The sequence below is a fragment of the Monodon monoceros genome, unplaced genomic scaffold, assembly GCF_005190385.1.
Source record: "Monodon monoceros isolate NGI ecotype Baffin Bay Population unplaced genomic scaffold, NGI_Narwhal_1 Super_Scaffold_18, whole genome shotgun sequence".
NCBI classification, from domain to species: Eukaryota; Metazoa; Chordata; class Mammalia; order Artiodactyla; family Monodontidae; genus Monodon; species Monodon monoceros.
In genome coordinates, this window is record NW_021703774.1 from 166398569 (window position 1) to 166422878 (window position 24310).

The 24310-nt window shown below is 49.8% G+C and overlaps 1 protein-coding gene and 1 pseudogene across 4 annotated transcripts; one reads left to right on the forward strand and one right to left on the reverse strand.

Annotated features, from left to right (window-relative positions):
- Window positions 1-4: 4 nt before the first annotated feature.
- On the forward strand, window positions 5-24310 carry EMC1 (ER membrane protein complex subunit 1). 4 transcript variants are annotated; one of them, XM_029229084.1, is made up of 23 exons: window positions 5-145; window positions 2672-2796; window positions 3486-3551; window positions 3792-3885; window positions 4579-4707; window positions 5687-5813; window positions 6360-6509; window positions 6806-6973; window positions 7480-7551; window positions 7914-7976; window positions 8623-8745; window positions 9441-9537; window positions 9870-9992; window positions 11673-11872; window positions 12022-12171; window positions 13462-13623; window positions 13962-14081; window positions 17160-17297; window positions 19165-19338; window positions 19911-20121; window positions 21030-21114; window positions 22479-22608; window positions 22790-24309. In XM_029229084.1, exons 1-23 carry the CDS (start codon window positions 42-44, stop codon window positions 22967-22969), a joined length of 2991 nt encoding a protein of 996 aa, XP_029084917.1. In that variant the 5' UTR covers window positions 5-41; the 3' UTR covers window positions 22970-24309. The 4 variants fall into 4 exon arrangements, with proteins under 4 accessions (XP_029084917.1, XP_029084920.1, XP_029084919.1 ...); XM_029229087.1 differs by having other exon boundaries at window positions 29-145; window positions 22479-22567; window positions 22790-24310; XM_029229086.1 differs by having other exon boundaries at window positions 29-145; window positions 9873-9992.
- LOC114900125 lies at window positions 16865-16982 on the reverse strand (annotated as a pseudogene).

Here is a 24310-nt window from a genome sequence, read left to right on the forward strand (position 1 = left end):
TGCATGCCGGGCCGGCGGCGGGCCGAGCCCGGGCTCCCATCATGGCGGCGGCGGCGGCGGCGGTGCCTTCCGGAATTTGGATCTGGGCTGCCCTGCTCATCCCTGCGGCCGCGGTTTACGAAGACCAAGTGGGCAAGTTTGATTGGTGCGTACGTGGGGAACCTATTCGGGAAATATTTTCCCAGTACTTGTCTTCTGTCTAAAAGGATGGGGGGTGGTTACCATGCAGCACGGCCGGCTGCATAACGTGCGGGGCCCAGGGGAAAATGAAATGTGAGACCCCTTGTTCAAAAGTTAAGAGTTTTAAGGTGGCGACGGCAGAGCATTAAACCGAGAGTTGGAGGCCCTTCTGAGCCACTCCCAGTGCGGCTGTACAGGTCGCAAGCCCGTGAAGCGGGCTCTGCCAATCCGGGCATGCCTGAGGTTCTGGTCAGAGGTCACTCTTCTCCTCCTTCATCAGGCCCCATTTCTGTGACTATCAGGTTTCTTATCTACTGGGTGTCAGACGTCGACAGCCCTCAGTGAACGCCGTCTTTCCCCACCCCTCTAGCCCAACCCTTGCATGGGCTCAGAACAGGACCACCCAAGACTCACATCAGCCTTGAGGTGCCCTCACTCACTGGCTCACGCATTCACTCTTCTTTCATTCACTCACTTTCATTCATTCACTTACTCTTCATTCAGTCTCTCATTCAATCACTCATTCACACATTCAGTCGCTTATTCAGTCATTCATTCATTCACTCACCCACCCCTTCCTTAAGGCCATGGAGTTGACTCACTTTTGCTTGAATGTCAGTTTGCCACTTAAGCATTGTGCGGTCTTGGGAAAATGACTTAACCACTCTGTGCCTTGTTTTCTTTATCTGTAAAATGGGTTTACTAGTAGTCCATTACCTCTTTCAGTAGTTGTAAGGATGAATAAGACAATTCTTTTAAATTACTCAACACAGTGCCTGGCTCACTGAGTACAATCAGTTTGTTACCAATAATTACTATTGAGGGAACACTTTATCCTTCCGAGCCCAGCTCCTCGCTGAAGTCTTTTCTGTATCAGACAGATTAATTCGCATGTTTGTTGAGTGCCTGTTGTGGGTCAACAATCATTCTAGGTGCTGTGGACACAGAGATGGAAAGGAGCTCCGTCTAGGGGGGCAGATATATAAGTTATGTGATATAAGACAGTGTGACAAATGCAACATGAGTCACATTTTTAATGATGTGGGCAGATGCTCACAATATAATATGTACAGCTGACTCTTGAACAACGCAGGGGCTGAGGGTGCTGACCTTCCCTGTGGTCAAAAATTGCGCATAACCTATGGTAAGCCCTCTGTATCTGCAGTTCCACATCTGCAGATTCAACCAACTGCAGACCGTGTAGTTCTGTAGTATTTACTGTAGCAAACAACCAGTGTATAAGTGGACTTGCGCAGTTCAAACCTGTGTTATACAAGGGTTAACTGTATATATTACATATGTACAGCATGTGATTCCAATTTAGCAGAATCCTAGGTATATGCAATTTATAAATTGAAAAGTAAACAGAAGGAAGTACACCAAAATGTTGAAAAGTTTATGGTTGAAGAAAAAAAGTTCATGGATGGTGGTATTTTAGGCATTTTTTGTTTTCTTTTTTATACCTTTATGTTTTCTACAAGAAGCAGGCATTACTTTTATAGTCCAGATAAAAGATAACAGCATTTTTTTAAAAAGCATGGGATTTAGACTAAGGAGTTCTTAATTTTGCATTCTAGTTCTGATAGTAATTTGTTGACCTCAACGGACTTTGGTTTACTCACCTGTAAAATGAGAGTGATAATATTTGTCCTATGTACTTCCTAAAGTGTTTAGTGACGACAGTGAGATTAAAGTATGTGGAAATACAGATAGAAACTGTCAATTGTCATGTAAACCTGTTTCTCTATACTAGTGTAGTTTCTTCTTTTTTAAAAAAAATTAGACCAAACAACATAACAAGGGAAATTCAGTGTAAATGTCAGGTGTTTAATTTGCTAGAGGTTGTAATTCATGAACAGCAATATGCAACACACCTCCTCTGTACTTGGTAGTATGCCTCAGGAAGCTAAATACTTTCACTTTATGCTTAGATAAGAGTGTTGAAAGTGATGGGGTATATTCCAAGGAAAGTATGAGTAATGAGTCAGATGGATCCTGAACATAGCGTGGGCTAGAGCAGGCTGCAGAGAACAAAGGGCCTGACCCTGATCTATCAAGTTTTATAAGAATATTTGCATAATTTTTCTCCAAAGGTCAATGAAAATAGAAGGAAAAGTTGGATTGTATGCTCTTCTCTCATGTGTAATGTGAGTGTCTAGTCTCACTATTAATGGGTACAGAGAGGACTGTAGTTTTGTTCGAGGGGGATTTAGGCCAGGTGCTCTTTTGGGTGTTCCTTATCTTGAGATAAACAAGTGCTTGTATTTAGAAGGAAGACTGTTGTATTTCTCATCGATTAGGGTGCATTCTCTCTTCTTCTTCCCATTGCCTGGAAATCTTGGTTTTGGTCAGATCTCTTCGTTAACAAACATTTCTCATGCAACCTGAGATAGTTATGATGGTGATACCCTCATGTATTTGTGCAGTTGTCTTTTTCCAGAGCGTTCTGTGCAGTGATGGTTTGGGCCCCTTCCTGTACTCTTTCCTTTAGGAGACAGCAGTATGTCGGGAAACTCAAGTTTGCCTCCTTGGAATTTTCCCCTGGATCCAAGAAGTTGGTTGTGGCCACAGAGAAGAATGTGATTGCAGCATTGAATTCTCGAACTGGGGAGATCTGTGAGTGAACTGTGTAGAGGGCTAGCTGGGGATGGCATGGCTGCCTGTAGTGGATCCAGGATGCCCTGTGGCTTGTGAAGGCCACGTGGCTGATTCCCCACTTGGGGACAGGTTGGCCAAAGGTTGCATCTCTTATTGGATCCTGATCATTTTATTTTGTTCTTTTTGTTTTTTTGGTCTTGTCAGTTTTGAATATTTAATGTATTCCTATAACTGGCCTTTGAGTTTATTTCCTCAGCCCAAGTCCTGACTGTTCTTAAATAAGATACTGCTGCAAAAAACACATTATTCTGTTTCGCACTAAAGTTTTGGATGGGCCCCTCCCTCCCCCATTACTTATATTGCTTTTATGGATGTTTGTTGAAATTAAAATCATGGAAACGTAATTTACAGTCACTACTTTTCTTGTGAGTCGTATGGATTTTGTGAATTTTGTCATTGTCCGTTTATATGTTTGATGGGGTGCTGGTGGGGAGGGGAAGTGCGGAGACCTCAGATTGGGACAATAGTCGCTCCCCTCATTAACCAGTGAGTGGGAGTGGGTCATTGCCTGTTAGCTGTAATCCTTCCCTCCCTTGAAGTAAAATTGGGCACTTCTGTGCAAACGAAGGCGTCTTCGGTCCTCTCTTGCCTCGCTTCTTGGATGCCTTGCTGTGGTTCATAGTAATGTCGACTCTCCTGTCTCTCAGTGTGGCGCCATGTTGACAAGGGCACAGCGGAAGGGGCAGTGGATGCCATGCTGCTCTGTGGACAGGGTAGGTAGAATCCTGCTCTGTCCCTATGATGGCGTCGGCTCCCTCTCGTCTTTGCTTGGTTCCTTCCTTTGTTCAGGGTCTGGTAGCAAATGGAGTAGGGGTGTTCCCAACAGGAAAGGACAGGCATAGTTTCTATTTGCACTTATACATTAGAGGTGAGGCCACTGCTCACAGACCCTAGGAGGCTACAGACAGAGCATCAATTTGGGAGATGATCTCACGTGGTTTTTTCTCTTCCAGATGCAATCACTGTGTCCAACGGAGGCCGGATCATGCGCTCCTGGGAGACTAACATCGGGGGCCTGAACTGGGAGATTACCTTAGACAGTGGCAGGTAGAGGGGAAGAAGCTGAATTTCATCTTGGTTTGGTTAAAGGCTTTGCTGGAACACAGATCTGCATAGATGGCAACTCTGGGCCTTCTGGCTTTTTTCCCAGGGGAAGAAACCACTGAAGAGCCAGAGAGCATCAAACACCCAGTTTTTGATGTTCTTGAGGTTATGGGACACATGTGCTTACTCAGCCAGCATTTATTGAGCACCTGTCAGATGCACAGCTCTGTGCTGGGTGCAGTGTTCATTCTCGTGTTGACTGCTTTTCCTAATCTTACCATGACACAAGAGCTTTGCAATGTTGTAGATATAAGGATGTGATATAACACATCTAGTGTTTTAATTTTATGTTGAAGAACAGTTGGAGCTACTGTTACGTCTTTGCTAAAGTTGTTTAAATTATAGAGTTTACTTGCATTAGCTTATACATCTTCTGGTAGTAATTCATTTGGTAAGTACTTGGGGAGCCCCCAGGCTCCCCAGGCCCCCAGGGTTTCAGGGAAACAGTACAGCCAAGTGGCTGAAAGTACAGTCTCGCAAGTCAGCTAGTGGAAAGCAGAGCCAAGATTAGGATCCAGATGCATTTGACCCCAAAACCTGTTTCATTACCTACCGAGCTATGGTGGTTGTGTTCCGGATTGTCCAGCCTGAGGCCCAGGAGGCTCTGGGCAGCGCTCACCCGGTCCCTGTGCTCAGTTTCCAGGCGCTTGGGCTGGTAGGCCTGCAGGAGTCTGTGAGGTACATTGCCGTCCTGAAGAAGACCACTCTCGCCCTCCATCACCTATCCAGTGGGCACCTAAAGTGGGTGGAACATCTCCCGGAAAGGTAAAGCTGCCTTCCCCCCAGGTGACGGCTACCTCCTGCTCTCTACAAGCCCACCTTTCTCCTTGGGGCTTGAAGCGTTTGCTTTGACTCAGGCTTACCTTAAGTTGGCATCCTGTGTAGCGTGTCGGGCTCACTAGCTCTAGGCCTGAATTCCAAGGCTGTGGCTGCCTCTGGAGTTTCCTTTGCAGTGAGGAGAAAACTCTCCATCTGGGCACGAGAGCCAGTCAAGCAAGGGGAGTGGCTCCTTCGCTCACTCACTTTGGCAGGGACCCAAAACTCAAATTCCTATGGGGGGACTTCCCTGGTGGCACATTGGTTAAGAATGTGCCTGCCAATGCGGGGGACACGGGTTCGTGCCCTGCTCCGGGAAGATCCCACATGCCGTGGAGCAGCTAAGCCCATGCGCCACAACTGCTGAGCCTGTGCTCTAGAGCCCATGAGCCACAACTACTGAAGCCCACGCGCCTAGAGCCCGTGCTCCGCAACAAGAGAAGCCACCGCAATGAGAAGCCTGTGCACCGCAACGAAGCGTAACCCCCGCTCACCGCAGCTAGAGAAAACCTAGCGCAGCAACGGAGACCCAATGCAGCCAAAAAAAAAAAAATGTACTATGGGGCCAGGTGTATAGCAATCATGAGCAAAGCAGGCCCTGTGGGGATTATGGGGAGCTGCAGTGTGCCTGGCCTACCTCGAGGGGGCAGCCTTACTCAGCCGATTGGTGCCCTGTAGGAATGTAAGTAGGCCTAGTGTTACTATGTCTCACCTTTTAAGAAAAAACTAGAAATCTTGTTCTTACATGTTAAATCTCAGGTCTAAATGTTGACAATGAATTCAAATTAAAAAATAAAAGCTGTGAGCCAAACAAAACCTATTTGGGACTGTTTGTGACATCCTGGTGGCCTGGTTTCGGAAGACCCCTGAGGATACCCCTGTCCTGTGGCTAAAGCTGTTTCTCCCTGCTTTTCCTTCCCTCTCCCAGTGACAGCATCCATTACCAGATGGTGTATTCCTACGGCTCTGGGGTAGTGTGGGCCCTCGGAGTTGTTCCCTTCAGCCATGTGAACATTGTCAAGTTTAACGTGGAAGATGGAGAGATTGTTCAGCAGGTCTGGTCTGGCTCGAGGAGCCTCGTGAATTGTGGAGGGGAATAGAGTCCTTCTTTGCCCTGGGGACCAGGGAACTCGGCTGGGCGGATGCAAAAGCCATTCATGGTCCCTGATTCTGGGCACTTGGAGGCTGCATTCTGCTCATCAAGCATTTATTTAAAGCCCTCTCATTTGCATATGGTGCTATCCTGGGGTGGCTAAAAAAATTGTATATGTCTATTCATTGCCTGCAAGTATCTTATAAGATAATACTGTAGGGTAATAATAGGAAGCCATGTATGACAACTATAGCAGAGAAATGCTTATCTGAAATGTCAAGTATTAAAAAGGATCTGGTGTATTTTTCAAATGACCAGAAAGCCAATCCTGATTGTGTCCAGCTTCGGAGCTCGTGGGAGGCTGGTCGGGATGGGGAGAACTCCTTCGGAACCCACCAGGAAGACCCTCTGAGCTTAGGCCCCCCAGTGGGATCCAGTGCTGACGTAGCTTATGAGCTGAGAGGGAAATGTGAAAATCCCCGTGAGCCTCCTGATGTCTTTCCTGCAGGTCAGGGTGTCGACTCCCTGGCTGCAGAGTCTCACCAGAGCCTGCGGTGTGGTGGATGAGGCTGTCTTGGTATGCCCTGACCCGAGCTCACGGTCCCTCCAGACCTTGGCCCTGGAGACGGAGTGGGAGTTGAGGCAGATCCCGCTGCAGGTGAGAGGATGCGTCCTCTGGTGCGAGGCGTTGCTTTTGCTGCTTGGAAAGCCTTTCTCCCAGTGTCACTGCTTCCTTCCTGAGGCTTGGCAGCCCTTGGGAGGTCAGGCCTCTGGCTGAACTGGTATGAGAGGAAATGGGCCACTTTCCTCTTTGGATAGCCTGAATGGGAGCTTCTGGAGCCACATGCCGTGGCCCCGTTACCCTCGCTGGCAAAGTGGGGCAGAGGCTACCAGCCTGGGACGATCAGTGACTTGTCTGCTCTGGCCCTTATCCTTTTTCTTCTTGTCTCCCAGTCTCTTGACCTAGAATTTGCAAGTGAATTCCAACCCCGGGTCCTGCCTACACAGCCCAACCCAGTGGATCCTACTCGGGCCCAGTTCTTCCTGCAGCTGTCTCCAAGCCACTATGCACTTCTGCACTACCACCACGGCGTCCTGAGTCTGCTCAAAAACTTCCCGCAGGTAACGGGAGGCAGTGTGGTTCGCTAGGATTCAGGGGGATCTAGCTGAGATGTGGATGCTAGAAATCCCTGCCTTTGAATCTGGAGATATTTGCTCAAGCAAGAAGACATCTTTCCATGAGTGGTTTGAGAGGGGTTAGCCTTAGAGCAGAAGTGGAATTTTTTCTTTTTTTTTCTGAGAATTACAGAAGATGATTAGAGTAGAACTGGCACCTTCCTAAGTCCACAGGAGAGTGGGCACGTTAACCAGAGCTTCCCTATAGATACTAAGAGCAGCGTGGGATGCAGGATTCACCTGTGCCTGTGTTGGAGGTTGGCGAGAGGGCTGTGTTCAGCTGTGGCTGCAATGGGGCCTCCCCCTGCTCTCAAATGCCCAGGCCATTATGCTCCAAAGTTCGGAGCATTTTCAACTCCAAGGCCAAGGGTCCTTCCTGTGGAGGTGACTTAGAGAAGGCTGCTGGCTAGGACAGGCCCTGTTTAGGAGTTGACACCTTGCTTTATCCCCAGACTGCCCTAGTGAGCTTTGCCACCACCGGGGAGAAGACGGTGGCTGCAGTCATGACCTGTCGGAATGAGGCGGTGAGTATTGGGAATAACAGCACGTGGGGTTTTCCTTCCTTATCTTTGCTAGGAGCCCTGAGAACCAAAAGTCTGGGCATATTCACCTAGTCAGTTTGAACCCGGGGGCAGGAGGCTGTTGAGCAATAATATCTCATCTCATCTGTAGGGCTTTCTCTACACCTTCTTTGTCCCCAGGAATGGGACGACCTCATGTTCATCTGGGACTGTTCAGGGTTGTGTAGGCTTTGTGAGCAGAAATGGGAAATGGGATTTGCCTTCTTCCAAGGGCTGAGAAGACATAGAAGTGAAAGCTTCATTTTGGTGACCAGGAAGTGACCCTTTGGCTGAATTTTCTCCTTTTTTCCTTCTCTTTTCCCTAGCAGAAGCCTAGCAGTCCTGAAGATGGGTCAACGGGGAGCTTTTCGGAGAAGTCTGGTCCACAGGTAGGGTGTGGCGTTGGGCAGCGTGCCAGACCAGAGACACAGGAGGCCCCCAATGAAGCTGGGGGAGCAGCCAGGGCTGTGAGCAGGTCTCCTGAGTTCTCAGCCTCCAATGGGCTTTGCTAAGTTCAGCAAATTAAACCATGTTTCTCTTGATCTTTTTTAGTTGGGAGATTAGAGAGTAGAATCCCTAGAATCTGTTCTTAACTCCTTTCTCCTCTGGGCCTCCGTCTCTCCATGTCTTGTGGGGTCTGGCTGGTGGAGTTGAGCGGTAGTCTCAGCAGTTGCACTGAAGCAGAGTGTGGGACCCTGGCCAGAGTCTCCAGTTTCTGCTGTGGTTTCCATCTCCTAAGTGTTTCCCAAGGGGGTTGTGATTTCCCTGCCTACAGTCTTACTAACTCTTTGGGAAGTCTCTGCTACACTGTACTGGCTTCCTTCTGGAGCAAGTATGTATAGCGGTTACAATTTTTAAAATTTACTCAGACACCTTATTTCTGCCCTAGGACTTAGCTTTTCTATTTTATGTCCCTTTGCGTATGTTCCCTCTTCTGGCCTGGGTCCTTCTCCAGGGTATTTGCTCCCCCCGCCCAGATTCTTGGACTTCCTTTTGGGGGATCCCCATAGTTGACCCTTGCTGTCTGTACCCTAGGACTCGCTGGCTTGCTTCAACCAGACCTACACCATTAACCTCTACTTAATGGAGACAGGTCGGCGGCTGCTCGACACCACAATCACCTTTAGCCTGGAACAGAACGGCACTCGGCCAGAGCGGGTGAGTCGGGGCTTGTGGGCTTCTCAGCCTGGGTCTTTCTTTCGTTGGGGTCACTTCACAGCCATGGGTCCCAGAGTAGGACTCTCTGGACGTGGGCTCTAGTTCTACCTGAGCCACTGACTGTGAATAACAGTAAAAGCAGGTACCATTTAAGCCAAGTCGTCGGTGCGCCAGGCTCCGCGCTACGCTTTTTTACTTACACGCTGCTTGATTTAACCCTCTCAACAGCCATGTGGTTATTACTGCCCTCATTTTATAAGCGAGGAAACGGCCTCGTGAGATTCAGGACCCTATCCAGAGTCGCTGCCCGACATTGCCGCTGCGCACGTTCAGTGGTGTTCCTCAGCCTCTCTGGGCTGTGGCTTCTTCGCCTCTAAAACGGAAGGTCTAATCCGGGCCTCCTGCTCGCTTTGTGGGGTGTTATCGGTGCAAGATGGATGATGTGGTGGCCGAGAAGCGCTCAGGTTCCTTCATGGAGGGGGCCTGAGCTAGCACCTAGCACGGTTGCTGTGTCAGCCTCTAAGAATACGTGATATCTAATTGGAGTCCAGGTAAAAGCTGTATTGTTTGGACATCCAGCAATGCCGTGACCTAGACTTCGGACAACTCCTCATGCTTTGAATCTTGGGGTCTGGTGGTCTGAGAGGCATCTGGATTCTTGCTGACTACAGTGGACTTGACTGTTTGGTTTATAGATGTACATCCAGGTCTTCCTGAAGAAGGATGACTCCGTGGGCTACCGGGCCTTGGTACAGACAGAGGATCACCTGCTACTTTTCCTGCAGCAGCTGGGTGAGTGGACCTCATCAACCCATTTTTTTTTAGGCCTGCCCATGAGTTCCATTCAGATTCTTTATTTGGGGCTGTGGACAGGCTTCTGAGAAAGATTCAAGTGGAGTGTATCCTGAATATTTTTTTCCAGAGCCATATGTCACCTGCCTTTGAAAAATTCCTTAGCATTCTTGGGAGACAGAACTTCCCTCACTTGACCTCCTGATTCCGGCCCCTTGCCCTGCCATTTCTCTTTTTGGCACAAGAGGTGTGGTGGTCCCTGAGTCACCGAGAAGAGTCCCTTCGGGGGACGAGGGAGGTGGGCCTGACTTTTGTAACCTTGGTTTCTGCAGCAGGGCGGGTGGTGTTGTGGAGCCGCGAGGAGTCCCTGGCAGAGGTGGTGTGCCTGCAGATGGTGGACCTCCCCCTGACGGGGGCGCAGGCCGAGCTGGAAGGGGAATTTGGCAAGAAGGCAGGTATGAACTGAGGGGGCTGGGAAGCAGGGCTGCCGGTGCGGGTGCTCTGGGACTGGGCTTGGTAGTTGCACCACAGGAGAGGCTGTCTCGCGTGTCCCTGGCTTCCTGGATGCACCTGTTTTGCCAGTCTGTTCTGAACTAGCTCTGTGACCAGTTTCTGGTGTGTTTGTGGCCCTATGGTTTATGTAACCATTCTTCTATCTGAAAGGAGTGACCTGTGACTCCCTCTAGGGAAAGATCCTGATGAGAAAGAATCTTAACCTAGTGTAGTAATAGCTACCCTTGTTTGGGTACCTAAGACCTGCCAGGCACCATGTCAGGCACTATATACCCATTGTCCCCAAAGCAACAGTCACACCTCTCCAGAGAGCATGACCGGGCTGGTCAGTTACTGTGGTAATAGGCCAGTGCCCTCTGAGACCAGCCATGGTCCCAGCACCCAGGATGAACTCGGTTCACTCTCCTCTGATTGAGTCCTGTCCCCTCCTCCCTCCATCCGTTCGTCTAGCCAGCCAGGTGGTGTTTACTGAGGGCCTGCTCTGGGCCAGGCACCCTGCTAGGCACTGCAGATTTTCTTAAACCGAGGATTAATTTGACTTTACTATTTATTTCCGCTGCCTGGATCCAGCCATTCAAGGTAAAACCTGCTTCCTGCTGCCTTTTTGCTCATTGCCTGCCCACACGGCTAGCTTTTGGTTAATTATTTATTTTCCCTGACTTGCATGAATGAGGTATATACCGTGTGTGTGTGGACTGCTATGCCTGTGACTCGTCCTGTTTGCCTCTCACTTCCCTTCCTTGAGCTGAGGTTAATGGAAAAGCGGATAAGCAAAGACACCGCTCCTTTTCAGTGAGCACTTACCCTGTACCCCACCCCTTGGGAAATCCTGTGTGTACATCATGTGGTCTAATCTTGGCAACAGCCCTGTGGATTACTTGCCATTTTACAGATGAGGAGCCAGAGGCTAAAAGGTTAAGTTCATTTCTCCAGGTCATCCAGGTGGTAAGAAGTGGAGCTGGGATTTTAATCCAGGTCTGCCAGACTCCAGGGGCCATGCTTTTTACCATGCTACCTTGCTCTGGGGACCAGTCTACTCTCTGGAGGAGGCTTGAGGGTGGTAGCCTCATGGATGGAGGAAGGGGTGGAGTGAAAGAGAGCCCTGGGAATAGGTTGAAAATAGGTTAGATGGGTGCAGAATAAACCGTTGACAGCGTAGGCCTAAAGCAGCGAGAAATGGAAGTGCCTGTCCGTGACACAACACACACCTGCACCCTGGTACCCCCGCACCCCGCCCTCTTCCGGCTTTGTCCTGGCGCCCGGAAGCCTCCCTCTGGCCGTTCTAGATGTGGGGTTGTGGTGGAGTCATTCACAGCATGGCTGCATCCTGCATGGCTGATCCCTGCCCTCTTAGGCTCCTATTCCAAGATTTCAGGCAGGGGAAGTGCTGAGAGCCAGGTGAGTAGGTTTTTGGAGTTCCTGCATGGCTGTGTCTAAGTGTGAGACTGTTGGCGTCAGCCACAGGACTGCCCCTTGGGCTTGTGGCCTGGGGTTTGGATGACTCGAGTGCTCCACAAGAGAGGGAGAGAGCCCTCCTTAGGAAGAGGAGGTGCCCCCTCGCTGGAAACACCTAGTCTGATGGGGAGTGAGCCTCAGCTGCGTTACCTTTTCCTTGACACCAGACGGCTTATTGGGCATGTTCCTGAAACGCCTCTCGTCCCAGCTCATCCTGCTGCAGGCATGGACCTCCCACCTCTGGAAAATGTTTTACAATGCTCGGAAGCCCCGGAGTCAGATTAAGAATGAGATCAACATTGACACCCTGGCCAGGGATGAATTCAACCTGCAGAAAATGATGGTGATGGTGACGGCCTCAGGCAAGGTGAGAGGGGCTTAAGCCAAGCCTCCTGAGGTTTTGGGAGTGGGGAACAAAAAGCCTTTGGAAGGGGATCGCACCGGTTCTAGTTTTCAAGGATAGAACTAGTTTTGGGGTTTGCCTTTCCGGTAGTGAGCCAGGTATTTATTTTGCAGCTTTTTGGCATTGAGAGCAGCTCTGGCACCATCCTGTGGAAACAGTATCTCCCCAGCGTCAAGCCAGACTCCTCCTTTAAACTGATGGTCCAGAGGACTACTGCCCATTTCCCCCACCCACCCCAGTGCACCCTCCTGGTGAAGGACAAGGTGAGGCCGCTACCTCTCATCTGAGCCAACGTGGGTGTGGTTTTTGGTGTTTTGTAACTTAAGTTCCTCCTAGGCCTTTGGAATTCTCTGAGAGTTAAAGGCAGGGAGTCAGGGCTTAGAGCTCTGTTTCTTCCAGTTTTTTGCCTGAGTGGAGGACCATCCGGTGCCCATGTGGAAGTGACTGTAGGGTAGGTGTGACATCACCAGGTCCCTAGTAAGCCAGCTCCGCTTCTTCCCAGGCACGGGCGGCTGTCGGTACCTGAATGGCTGTTTGCTCTTCTCCAGGTGTTGTAGGGCAGGACACAAAACTGTTTATGTCTCTGACTCCCGGGAGCAGATGGCTTTTTGTAGATTCATTCTGCCATCATCAGAAAGGGGACTTGGGGGAAGGGTGGGATGAATTGGGAGATTGGGACTGACATATATACACTATTGATACTATGTATAAAATAGATAACTAATGAGAACCTACTGTACAGCACAGGGAACTCTGCTCAGTGCTCTGTGGTGACCTAAATGGGAAGGAAATCCAGAAAAGGGGATGTATGTATACGTATAGCCGATTCACTTTGCCGTACAGTAGAAACTAACACGATATTGTAAAGCAACTATACTCCAATAAAAATTAAAAAAAAAAGAGAAGGGACTTGGTAGATAGTCTCTGGAATGGCTGCCGTGGGGCTGCTGAGTTGGTCCTCGACGTTTTTGTTTATTCCTCAGTGTGACCCGTTCTTGCTTAGCTTTGGGGCTAGAGGCAGTTAAACTTTTTTTTTTTTTAATTAATTTTTTTGGCTGTATTGGATCTTCGTTGCTGCACACGGGCTTTCTCCAGTTGCGGCGAGCGGGGGCTACTCTTCGTTGCGGTGCGCGGGCTTCTCACTGCAGTGGCTTTTCTTGTCACAGGGCACGGGCTCTAGGCACACAGGCTTCAGTAGTTACGACACACGGGCTCTAGAGCACAGGCTCAGTAGTGTGGCACACGGGCTTTGTTGCTCCGTGGCATGGGGGATCTTCCCAGACCAGGGCTCGAACTCGTGTCCCCTGCATTGGCAGGCTGATTCTTAACCACTGCGCCACCAGGGAAGTCCCAGAGGCAGTTAAACTTTTACCCTTTTGACACATCAGCCTTCAGACACTTTCACCTTTAGCCAAGACTTTATTTTCCACAAGGAGGGCAAAGACTAGGGAATCTGCCATAGCTGAGCTCAAGTCCCAGCGTTCCAGGTTTACCCCTAGGATTTGCATTCTTTTCACGTTGCTGGAGGCTGACCATTTGCTTGCCCATTTCAGGAGACGGGAATGAGTTCGCTCTATGTCTTCAATCCCATTTTTGGGAAGTGGAGTCAGGTGGCCCCCCCAGTGCTGAAGCGCCCCATCTTGCAATCTTTGCTTCTCCCCATCATGGATCAAGACTATGCCAAGGTGCTGCTGTTGATAGATGATGAGTACAAGGTATGCCGTCTGCAGACTGGCTGCAGAACTGCCCAGCCAATCAGTGTGGGAGCGGGGTGCTCAGACAGCGGCTCGAGGGCCCCAGATGGGAGCCGTCTGCCGTCAGCACTCATTTGGGCTTGAAGGGTGTCTCTAAGCGACTCAATTGCTCTTTCTGCACTTGTGAAAGCTCGGACTCTTAACTCAATTTAAGCCCTGATTGAGTTTAATAGACTTTAATTCTTTAAAGATTTGCTGTTTTTTTTCTTAAGGCCCTCTTTGACAGGAAACAGTAATGAGTCTGGAGAAACTGTGCTTACAGATTCCTTTTCCCTTAACTCTTTTCTGGGGTTTTCAAGATCACAGCTTTCCCGGCCACTCGGAATGTCCTGCGACAGCTCCATGAGCTCGCCGCTTCCATCTTCTTCTATTTGGTGGACGCGGAACAGGGACGGCTGTGTGGCTATCGACTTCGAAAGGTAGGAGGGGGCATCCTGGCACACCCCTTTGTGGGAGGGGTGTAGGTGTTTCCTCGTTATTTGGCTAAGGAGTGAATTATGCTATTCATTGTGTCGTAAACTTAGAGAGCATAATCCTGATGTCAGAGGCTGTCATTTTCATCTATTCCATGGCAGGCGCGGTTCTAGCTGCCGTGGAAGGAGCAGTGCACAACAGTCTCTGCCCCTGTGGAGCTTTCATTCCTCATTCCTCTTCTATAGCAGAGAGAAGGGGCGTTTTCTCCATTCCTAGAAAGGCGGGAGGTAGGAATGGTGATTGAACAATAGTACTTTCTATATGAAGATGGTGTTATTGATCCACTCTTTTTTTTTTCTTTCATTTTTCTTTTTTTTAATTTTTGGCTGTGTTGGGTCTTCATTGCTGTGTGCGGGCTTTCCCAAGTTGAGGCGAGCGGCGGCTACTCTTTGTTGTGGTGCGCGGACTTCTCACTGCGGTGGCTTCTCTTGTTGTGGAGCACAGGCTCTAGGTGGCGTGGGCTTCAGTAGTTGTGGCACGTGGGCTCAGTAGTTGTGGCACGTGGGCTCTAGAGCGCAGGCTCAGTAGTTGTGGCGCACGGGCTTAGTTGCTCCACAGCATGTGGGATCTTCCCGGACCAGGGCTTGAACCCCTGTCCCCTGCATTGGCAGGCGGATTCTTAACCACTGTGCCACCAGGGAAGTCCCTATTGATCCACTCTTGATTGAATGTGCACTTTGAATTCTATTTCTAGAAATGGGATCGACTTACTCCGATCCTGACACACTTGAGTCCAGTGCTTGCAAACAGTGATTCACACTGGCTCTGAAGTCCAGCTCTGAGCTTCACAAGGGCTGGCCTTGGCTCCGATAGCAGGGCTGTGTAGAGGGGTAATTTGTGGCGTACTCCCCAGAGGGCCCTCCCATCCTGTCTGTAAGGCCTTTGGAGGGACACCACAGCATAGAGGTTAAGAGCTTGGACCTGGCTGCTTGTGCGGGAAACCTAGTTTTATTATCACTTACTCACTTTGTGTCCTTGGGCAGATGACTTCTCTCTGATCCTATTTTCTCGTCTGTAAAACAAAATGGTAATAGTACTATATCAGAGGGTTGTTGTGAGGAGTTGAAGAGTTAATACATGTAAGTCACATAAAGCAGTGCCTGCTACACAGTAAATGCCATCCAAGTTTTACCTGCTGCTGTTTAAAAAATGCAGTGTCCTTTCCTGACATTCTGTAACAGCTAATCTTTAGCGTAAATAGCATAGTCTGTCCAGAACACGTGCTCTTTACCCTGTGGGTGAAAAAATACCATCCTTCTGAGTTGATGAAAAGGGGACCTTGAAAGAGACCGTTCTTTGTGGATAGAAGGACATGACCTGGAGTGTGGGTGTCATTGTAAAGATGGTGGGGGGACGGCAAAGGAGGCGGAGCTCACATGGGAAGTCAGCCATGTGAGGGGTGGTCTTCCAGTCTCTGACCTCCAGTGGACTCACCGGTGACCTTGCTCTCTGGGAAGGTTTTAGTGAATTCTAATGTTTTTACAGGTGTTCTTGGTAATGGAGCCTTATATGTTCCCAATAAAAATTTGTATTATTTCAAAAACATTTAAATTTCAAAAAAATTTTACACATGAATACATTCTCATAGTATAAGATTAAGCCGATACAGAGATACAGGAGCAAGATGTGAACGGGCCCTTTCAGGCCCATTGCCAGCTGCCTCCCTGGATGGAATGCCTTTCAGTGGTCTGCGTGCCTTCCCCTGTCCTGTCTCTTGCCTCTGTGTCTGTAGTGCTGGATAAACAGCTTCCAGACCACACAGACGTGCGCTTTATATTCTTTCTTACCTGAAATGGAATTGACCTATATTTAACTAATAGGAAATCTGCTGTTTTCACTTTATGTGTCTTCTACCTCATTATTTTGTTAAACCCATATCTTATTAAAATATAATACTGAGAAAAGCACAAAATCCCGAGGTTACTACTCAGTGGCCCTTCACAAAAGGAACACACTTGTGTACACGGCAGTCACATCAGGAAGCAGTTTAGCACCAGCACCCTGGGAAGCCCTTGTGCCCCTTTCCAGTCACTACTCCCCCCCTCAACCCCCAGGGCTCTGTGTAATTCCACAGTGTGGAAGTATAATAATGCATTTAACCACACAGTTTTATTGGTTTCTTTTGACTGTGAAGAACGTTTCCTGTAATATTTTGAGGTCCCCGCCAGCTTAGTAATTCACTGCTGGCTCAGTGTACAGGGAACTTAGATTTTAGTAATAAGTGGTAAATTTTCTTGGCATTATTCTTACTCAGATAAACAATGGGATACTATTAAATATTCCTCTCCTTTCTCACTGGCTTTAGTATCTTTCCGTTTTTTGACAAGAAGTAGGGTTTATTGGTGACGTGAGTGAGGAGGGGCAGCTGCAAGGCTCCCGCGAGTGCAGGGCCCGCCATGTGTACAGGGCGCCACAGATTAGGGGTGCATTTGACCGCACAGTCATCCGGGAGGAGCTGCTTTTCAGCCACCAAGTCTTCAAATTCATCTCTATTACACTTAGTAAAGCCACGCTTCTTGGAGATGTGGATCTTCTGGCAGCCAGGGAGCTTGAACTTGGCTCCATGTTGGGCCTCAGTCACATGCTCCTGGTTCTGCAGCTTGGTGCAGACAGATATGATGACTTGGCTGGCCACTGGGCCCTGGGGCTTTCCAAAGGCACCTCGCAGGGCTGTCTGGAGCCTAGACTGGGGACAGCATGAGGTCAGACATGAATGTCCACTGGAGAGGACCGTCTCCCAGGTCCCCTCGGGCAGCCCAGACAAGCACCTGGTGCCTCCACTGCCCAGGAGGCTGCTCTTTGCAGCCGAAGCACACTGGGCTTTACTAGTTTTCTTACTTGAACTGAGAGTTCCAGACTTCTTCCCAAACTAGATCCGTATTGCTGCTTCTCTGGGAGCCCTGATCCCTGTTCCCTCCCGCACAGAGGCCCCAGCTGAACTGCAGGACGTGTCTAGCCACAGCTGTCGCGGGTCTAAGGGTACCTTCCTGATGACCAGCGCTGGCTCTTTTGCCCCACCCCAGGATCTCACCACTGAGCTGAGCTGGGAGCTAACCATTCCCCCGGAGGTGCAGCGCATCGTCCAGGTGAAGGGGAAGCGCAGCAGTGAGCACGTTCACTCGCAGGGCCGAGTGATGGGGGACCGAAGCGTGCTCTACAAGGTACGGCCAGCCGTCTGGCGTAGCGCACAGAAGCACGGGGTGTAATTCTGGCTCTGGGATTTGGTGGCTGTGGGTACTTGAGTGAGTCATTTAATCCCTTTGAGCCTTAATTTACTGTCTGTGAAATGGGCGTGATATGCCCTTCTCCTGGGATCGTTGTGATGATCACATGAGGCACTCGTGCTTTGCATAGTGCCAGGCATGTATGGCCACTACCCAGTAGATGTTAGCTGTTATTTTTAGTGGTAGTGCAGATAGACCCTTCTGGGGTTAAACCTTAGTCGATCCATCAGAAACTCCATCTCTGTGATCCAGCACTCTAGTTAGTGGTGAGGGCAGGGAGACGGAGAGGTGACTAGTCGGTTGCAGAGCTATCCTATGAGGGAATGTAATCACTGTGGTGACGAACATGAATTACAGCCTCTGGCAGAGGAGAGACTGAGTTGGAGGAGGAGGCGTAATAGAACAGGGCAACACGACCAAGGAACTCAACAGGGCAGCTGCTTCACTAAGCGTGAGGCAGAGCGCAAGCCTCCAGTTGGACGGTCCAGGTTCAGACTTGCTGTTCATCTTGGGTAACTTACTTAGGCTTCTTGAACTTCCCTTTTTTTTTTTTTTTTTAATTTGGCCACACCACGCAGCTTGCGGGATCTTAGTTCCCTGACCAGGGATTGAACCTGCGCCCTCGGCAGTGAAAGCGCGGAGTCTTAACCACTGGACCGCCAGGGAATTCCCAGGAGTAGGGCTTTTTGGATTCATATTTGTTGTGGAGATTTTTTGCCTGCTTTGCTGAGACTAGACTATAGAGGGCCGAGGAGGGGAGCAGGCAGACAGGCTACTGTGATAATCCAGGTGAGGTGATGGTGGCTTCAACTGGGTTGGTTGGAGGAGGTGAGATGGGATCAGATTCTGGATACTTTTGGAGGTAGAACCAATAGGATATGCTGATGGATGGGGTGTTGGTGTCTGTGTTAGAGAGAAAGGAGTCAAGGACGACTCAGAGGTCCCAGGTATAAGACACTGACACTCGGGAGGCCTTGTGGGGAGCAGGTTTTATCAGGGGTAGAACAGGAGTTCAGTTTGGGGCATGTCAAGTTTGAGATGAGACACCTAAGAAGTGATACTGATATGGTGGTCCGTTAATCAAGTCTGGAGTTCAGGGAGAGGTCTGGCTTGGATATGTAAACTCAGGCGATGCCAGCACCTGTAGATGGTGTGAAAGCCACGAGATTGGGTGAGATCACCATGAGAGCGAGTGTAGACAGAAGCGTCCAGAGACTGGGGAGTGGAGGAGGGACCCATAGAGGGGGCTGAGGACGAGTGGCCGAGACAGGCAGAAGGAAAAACCAGGGCACAGGTGTCCTGGATGCCAGGTAGAGAAGATGTCTCAAGAAGGGAGTGATCACCTGTGTCACCTGGTACTAGTTGCTCAAGTCAGATGAGAACTGAGACCCATCCTTTGGTGTGGTGGTAGGAGGGCACTGGTGGAGAGTCATCGTGTTGCTGGACACATGTCCTTCCATCGCCGAGTGGGTCGGCCCGGGTTGTATCTTGAGTTACCGTTTGCTTGCCTGTGACTCGAGCAAGTTCCTTAACTACTTCAAGACATTTCATCTGTGAAACGTGGATAGTGACAGCTATTTGCAGGGTTGTTTACGGGATTCAATGAAATGATGGAGGCAAAGTCCCTGGCATGGCCCCCAGCCTCAGACACTGAACAAGTGCAGCGATGAGGCCCTCTAAACAGAAGGCTCTTCCCACCACAAAACCCTCTTCCTCTGTCAGCCGGAGAGCTCTGGGCCTGCCTCCCCGCCGCTCATGATACGCCGCTGTGGTTCTGAAGGAGCTTTCCTCTTCGTCTCCCCAGAGCCTGAACCCCAACCTGCTGGCCGTGGTGACAGAGAGCACAGATGTTCACCACGAGCGCACCTTCATCGGCACCTTCCTTGTGGACGGCGTCACCGGGCGCATCATCCACTCCTCCGTGCAGAGGAAGGCCAAGGGCCCCGTCCACATCGTGCACTCGGAGAACTGGGTGGTGGTAAGGCGTGGCGCGTGAACTCAGGGCACCCCCAGGGGCCTGACGTAGCGTAAGAGTATGTGGCTGGTCTCCCTGCAGCCTAAATCCTTTCCTTGCCTATTGTTCCAGAAACCAGTTGCTACTTTGTGTTTTCATAGAATTCAGAACTCCTGGCTGGCAGCAGTGGGTGTTGGGTAGGGGGTTGGGCTCAGGAATCAGACTGCCTGTTCTTCCATTTCCTGACTGTACAACCTTGAACTAGTTACTTAAGCTTTCTGTGTTGTAATATATATGAAATAGGGGTAACAAGTCACCTCTGTTTGAGTTTAGAACAATGCCTGGCATGTAGTAAGCGCTCAGATGTTAACTATTATTCTTCTGGCTTCTAAGAATCTTGAGAATTCCTTTGTCTTGTGGTGAACTTGGATAGTCTAGGTACAGCTACCCTGAAAGGTTAGTAAACTTGGTAGCTGGAAGGAAGCTAGGGTGCTGGTTGTTTCTTTCCTTCCTGGACGTGCCTTTGCATGTACATTCCCCTTTCCAGCTGAACCAGCAGCTGAGCCCCAAGCAGCCCCCTCCTCTTCTCTCCACAGTACCAGTACTGGAACACCAAGGCCCGGCGCAACGAGTTCACCGCGCTGGAGCTCTATGAGGGCACCGAGCAGTACAATGCCACGGCCTTCAGCTCCCTGGACCGCCCGCAGCTGCCCCAGGTCCTCCAGCAGTCCTACATCTTCCCCTCCGCCATCAGCGCCATGGAGGCCACCATCACCGAGCGGGGCATCACCAGCCGACACCTGCTCAGTGAGTGACCGGGTCCCTTCAGGCAGCCGCACGGAAGGACGGGGCCGGGATCAGTGAGGAGGGCTAGGGAAAAAGTTCCCTAGTCTGGCTTTGCCGTCCATAAAAGAGCTGACACATCCCTCCTCGTCCTTGTTTCTGACGAACCACTTCCATGTCTCTGTTCTGTTTTCACCTCGTTTGGAAAGTTGAGCCCTGATACCATACCCAACAGGTAGCCTGTGCAGATGGGCTGCAGAAACTGGCAAGGTGTAGGGTCTCATCTTCAGGTAGTTCAAGTTCAGGACTCAACTAGACAGGTCTCTCTGTCTAGTTGATTTTACCAAAGACATTTGGGACTGTCAGATTTGACAGGCACTTGGTATTACTATTTTACCCTCAAATATGAGGAAGACAGACTGCTTGGTAATTTCCCGAGTTTAATTCCCACCATTCCTGAAACCGCTGGGATCTCATGTTGCCCGGTCCTCCCGCTGCCCTCCCCCCACCCCCATCCCCCACCAGCGTCACTGCTGCAGCCACAACCATAGGCTCCTGTTTGGCTGACGGTGAGGAGACCTGCTTAGCTGGCGCAGGTATTGCTGGAGGAAAGGAGGAGGATGAAGAGATCCAAGTGGGCTTCCGTGCTCTTCTCTGTCATCATTACCCAGTTCTTGAGTCTAGCTCTTTATTTTCTGACGTCTCAGGATGGTATGTGAAGAAACTAGTATCTTCAAAAGTGGGAACCTTCATTCAGACCCAGGTGTATTGGATTATTGTTTTTGGCCATTTAAGGGAGCCTCAGTGACCCATTTTTTTGGTTTTAAACTCTATTTCAGTTTCTGTGATAAGGACATTTTTGTAAGTAGCCCTAACTGGGGATCAGGTCAGTGTGAACACTCACTTCTGTTGACTTGTTTCTGTGTATGTAGTTGGGCTGCCTTCCGGAGCAATTCTTTCCCTTCCTAAGGCCTTGCTGGATCCCCGCCGGCCCGAGATCCCAACAGAACAGAGCAGGTGAGACCCTTGTGGGTAGTGCTGAAGGCTGTGACCTTAAGGAACTTAGCATCTTGATTACGTTTGGTCCTTGGTCTGCTGTGCACTGTCTTGCTCCGCTGGGGATGTGGCAGTGAACACATCTGCCCTCGTGGAGCTTGCATTCCGGTGGGGGCGACGAGGTGGATAATAAATAAGATAAACAAGTGAAATAATTCTGTATTAGGGTGCTTGTAAATGGCAAGGAGAAAAAAACTAAGAAGGGGTGGGGTCTAGGAAGGGTGTGGAGGGGTGCAACTTGAGAGGGTGGCCTGGGAAAGCCCCTCAGAAAAGGTGACTTTTGAGAAAAGACTTGAAGGAGGTGAGAAGCTGGCCTTGTGGATGTCGAAGGAGAATGTTCTAGGCAGAGGGAACAGCTGTCACAAGTGCCCTGAGATCATGTCTGGTAAGTTACGGGGAGGGCTGGAGGCCACTGTGGCTGGAGCAGCCAATGGTGGGGACACTGGGAAATGAGGTGAGGGAGGTGCTGGGGCCTGGGTCACATGGGAAGCCAACTGCTGTCGGTGTTAGTTTTCTTTTCTTTCTTTCTTTCTTTTTCTTTTTTTTGGCTGCATTGGGTCTTTGTTGCTGCGCGTGAGCTTTCTCTAGTTGCGGTGAGCGGGGGTTACTCTTCATTACGGTGCGTGGGCTTCTCTTGTTGCGGAGCACAGGCTCTAGGCGCGTGGGCTCTAGAGCGCAGGCTCAGCAGTTGTGGCGCACGGGCTTAGTTGCTCCGCGGCATGTGGGATCTTCCTGGACCAGGGCTCGAACCCGTGTCCCCTGCATTGGCAGGCGGGTTCTTAACCACTGCGCCACCAGGGAAGTCCTAGTTTTCATTTTTGTGTTTCCAGCCATCATCTCTGCGTATTTTCTTGCCTCCATCCCGAACTCTCTTCCCTGAGGGGTGTGAGGAGCTGTGGGCAGGGTGAGGAGGCAGTAGATGTGTCTTTGCATGCAGCGAAGGGAGGACGGTTTGGAGCGGGCGGAGGTTAAAGCTGGTGGACTGAGGCACTCTGGAGTGAAGAGCAGGAACTGGCCTAGTGGCTCGATGTTTTGGTTTTAAAATGGCCCTTTCTTCCTCTAATGTGAAATACTGGTCGTCTGTGGTTTCATTTTTTTTAGATTCAGAACAAGGTAGGAATCCAGATCTGTCTTACTCTCCATACAGCTTTCTTTGTTGCAGCCCTTCCTAACATTCCCTGATGCACATAGACCTTGGAAGAAGATATGATATGCACATAGACCTTGGAAGATGATACGTGGCCTGGAAACCTCCCAGGGCTCAGGGCAGCCAGGAGATCCCCTTACAGCAGTTTTGAATGCCGGTCCTGGTTGGTGTTTTGCAGAGAGGAGAACCTGATCCCGTATTCTCCAGACGTACAGATCCACGCAGAGCGGTTCATCAACTATAACCAGACAGTTTCTCGAATGCGAGGTATCTATACAGCTCCCTCGGGCCTGGAGTCCACTTGTTTGGTGAGTAGAGCCCCAGCCCAGCCTGTGCCACCTTGTCCACAGCCACCCTGTGCGACACCTGTTCTTCCTTTCACCCTTGGGAAAACAGCTGAGGAGTCTGTTTCCTTTGTGACCGGAGTTTGTGGTTGTGGCGGATCACTGGTGCCTTTCTTACGGATTTCTCATTCCCTCTGCCTTCCAGGTTGTGGCCTACGGTTTGGACATTTACCAAACTCGAGTCTACCCGTCCAAACAGTTTGATGTCCTGAAGGACGACTATGACTACGTGCTAATCAGCAGCGTCCTCTTTGGTCTGGTCTTTGCCACTATGATCACTAAGAGACTGGCACAGGTGAAACTCCTGAATCGTGCCTGGCGGTAACGACCTGAGACCCACCGCCGGAGAGCAGAGAGCCAAGGGGAGTGAGGGTCAGACAAGAAGCTGCAGCTGCAGTTTGACAGGTCAGAGGAGGATGTGTGTTGGACACGCGTCTCAGTTAAGAGCTCTTTGGAAGAAGATGGGCTCTCGTGGCGACTCCTTTTGGGATACGTCTGATGCGGAGTCATTGGTGGTGGACGGAGGCTGAACTCACTCTCTGAGCCGAGATCTCAAAGCATCTTGCTGGACTTTCCCCCGGAGTCCCAAGGCCATCGCCGTTTCCCTTCTGTGCCCATCCATGAATGTTGTGTTTTTTTTAAGACCTCCAACAGATTTTTCTCTTTTGTGAGGCCTGTTTAAATTGATGTTGGTTTGCCTTCTGTTTCCCGGGTGTATCTGGAAGGCCTTCTGATTGTTCCCCTGCTCCTTGCTTCAAAGTCAGAAGGGAGCTCTTATTGACAACTCCACCTTATAGGTGCATTTGCTGTTTTACACTGGGGAGAAAGAAGGGCCGTCCTTAGCTGAAGTTTCAGGACTGATGCAGCCTCTCATGGCTTCTCTCCAAAGTAACTTCGGGTCGAGGAGTCTATGTGTGTGTCGAAACTTGCCTCTCGTTTCATGCTCCCATTCATCAATGGGCCACCCAGTCTTAGATTCAGTTTATTGAAAGCCAGGTGCATAATACTGCCTTGGTTTGTTGGTCATCGTCATCCAAGCTTTTCGCCTCAGATATGTCGGAGCTGAGGCCTTTTCAATACTACTGAATTGTCTGAACCTTGAAGAGATTTCAAGGGAGGAAGGCAAATCTGCCTGTTTCACAGTCCCTCATAATCTCTCATTTCACCCACAAGCTGGTCTAGTCATCTTAGAACCTAGATAGAGAAAGTTGTTCTTTTTCAAGAACCTCATTATTTTTAGTTATAAATTGTGTGGATTACTATACTTCTCTTAAAATGAGCAGATTTTAAATCTTATCTTTAAAAAAAGAAGAGAGAAAAGGGTAGGGGTAGGAAACTGGCATCTTGTGGGTAGCATTGTTGATTGGCTGGGCTGTTGTCTCTGCTACAAACTAAAGATGTCCTAAAAATTTCCCCTTGTTCATGGATTTGGGGAATGATGGCGTTTTTCTTTACTGTGAAGAATGAAATGTACAGAGAGCCCTGTTGGGAGAGAGATGCGTTTGTTTAAGTGTTTGAATAAAGTGAATGACGAACGACATTGTTCAAGTCCTTTTTTGTGGCTTTGGAACCTCATATTGAGGCTACTTCTGCATTGGAGGGGGACAGAAAGCTGTGCAGAAATGGAGTGAGTGCAGTATTTTAATTGGGAAACGTGCCAGTTTAA

What these genes read in the sequence shown, in the direction of transcription:
- EMC1 (XM_029229084.1), top strand. Translation starts at nt 42, where the DNA reads ATGGCGGCGGCGGCGGCGGCGGTGCCTTCCGGAATTTGGATCTGGGCT. An exon ending in TGGTGACGGCCTCAGGCAAG is followed by an intron (nt 11,873 to 12,021) that starts GTGAGAGGGGCT and finishes TTTATTTTGCAG; the next exon opens with CTTTTTGGCATTGAGAGCAG. An exon ending in CCCTCCTGGTGAAGGACAAG is followed by an intron (nt 12,172 to 13,461) that starts GTGAGGCCGCTA and finishes TGCCCATTTCAG; the next exon opens with GAGACGGGAATGAGTTCGCT.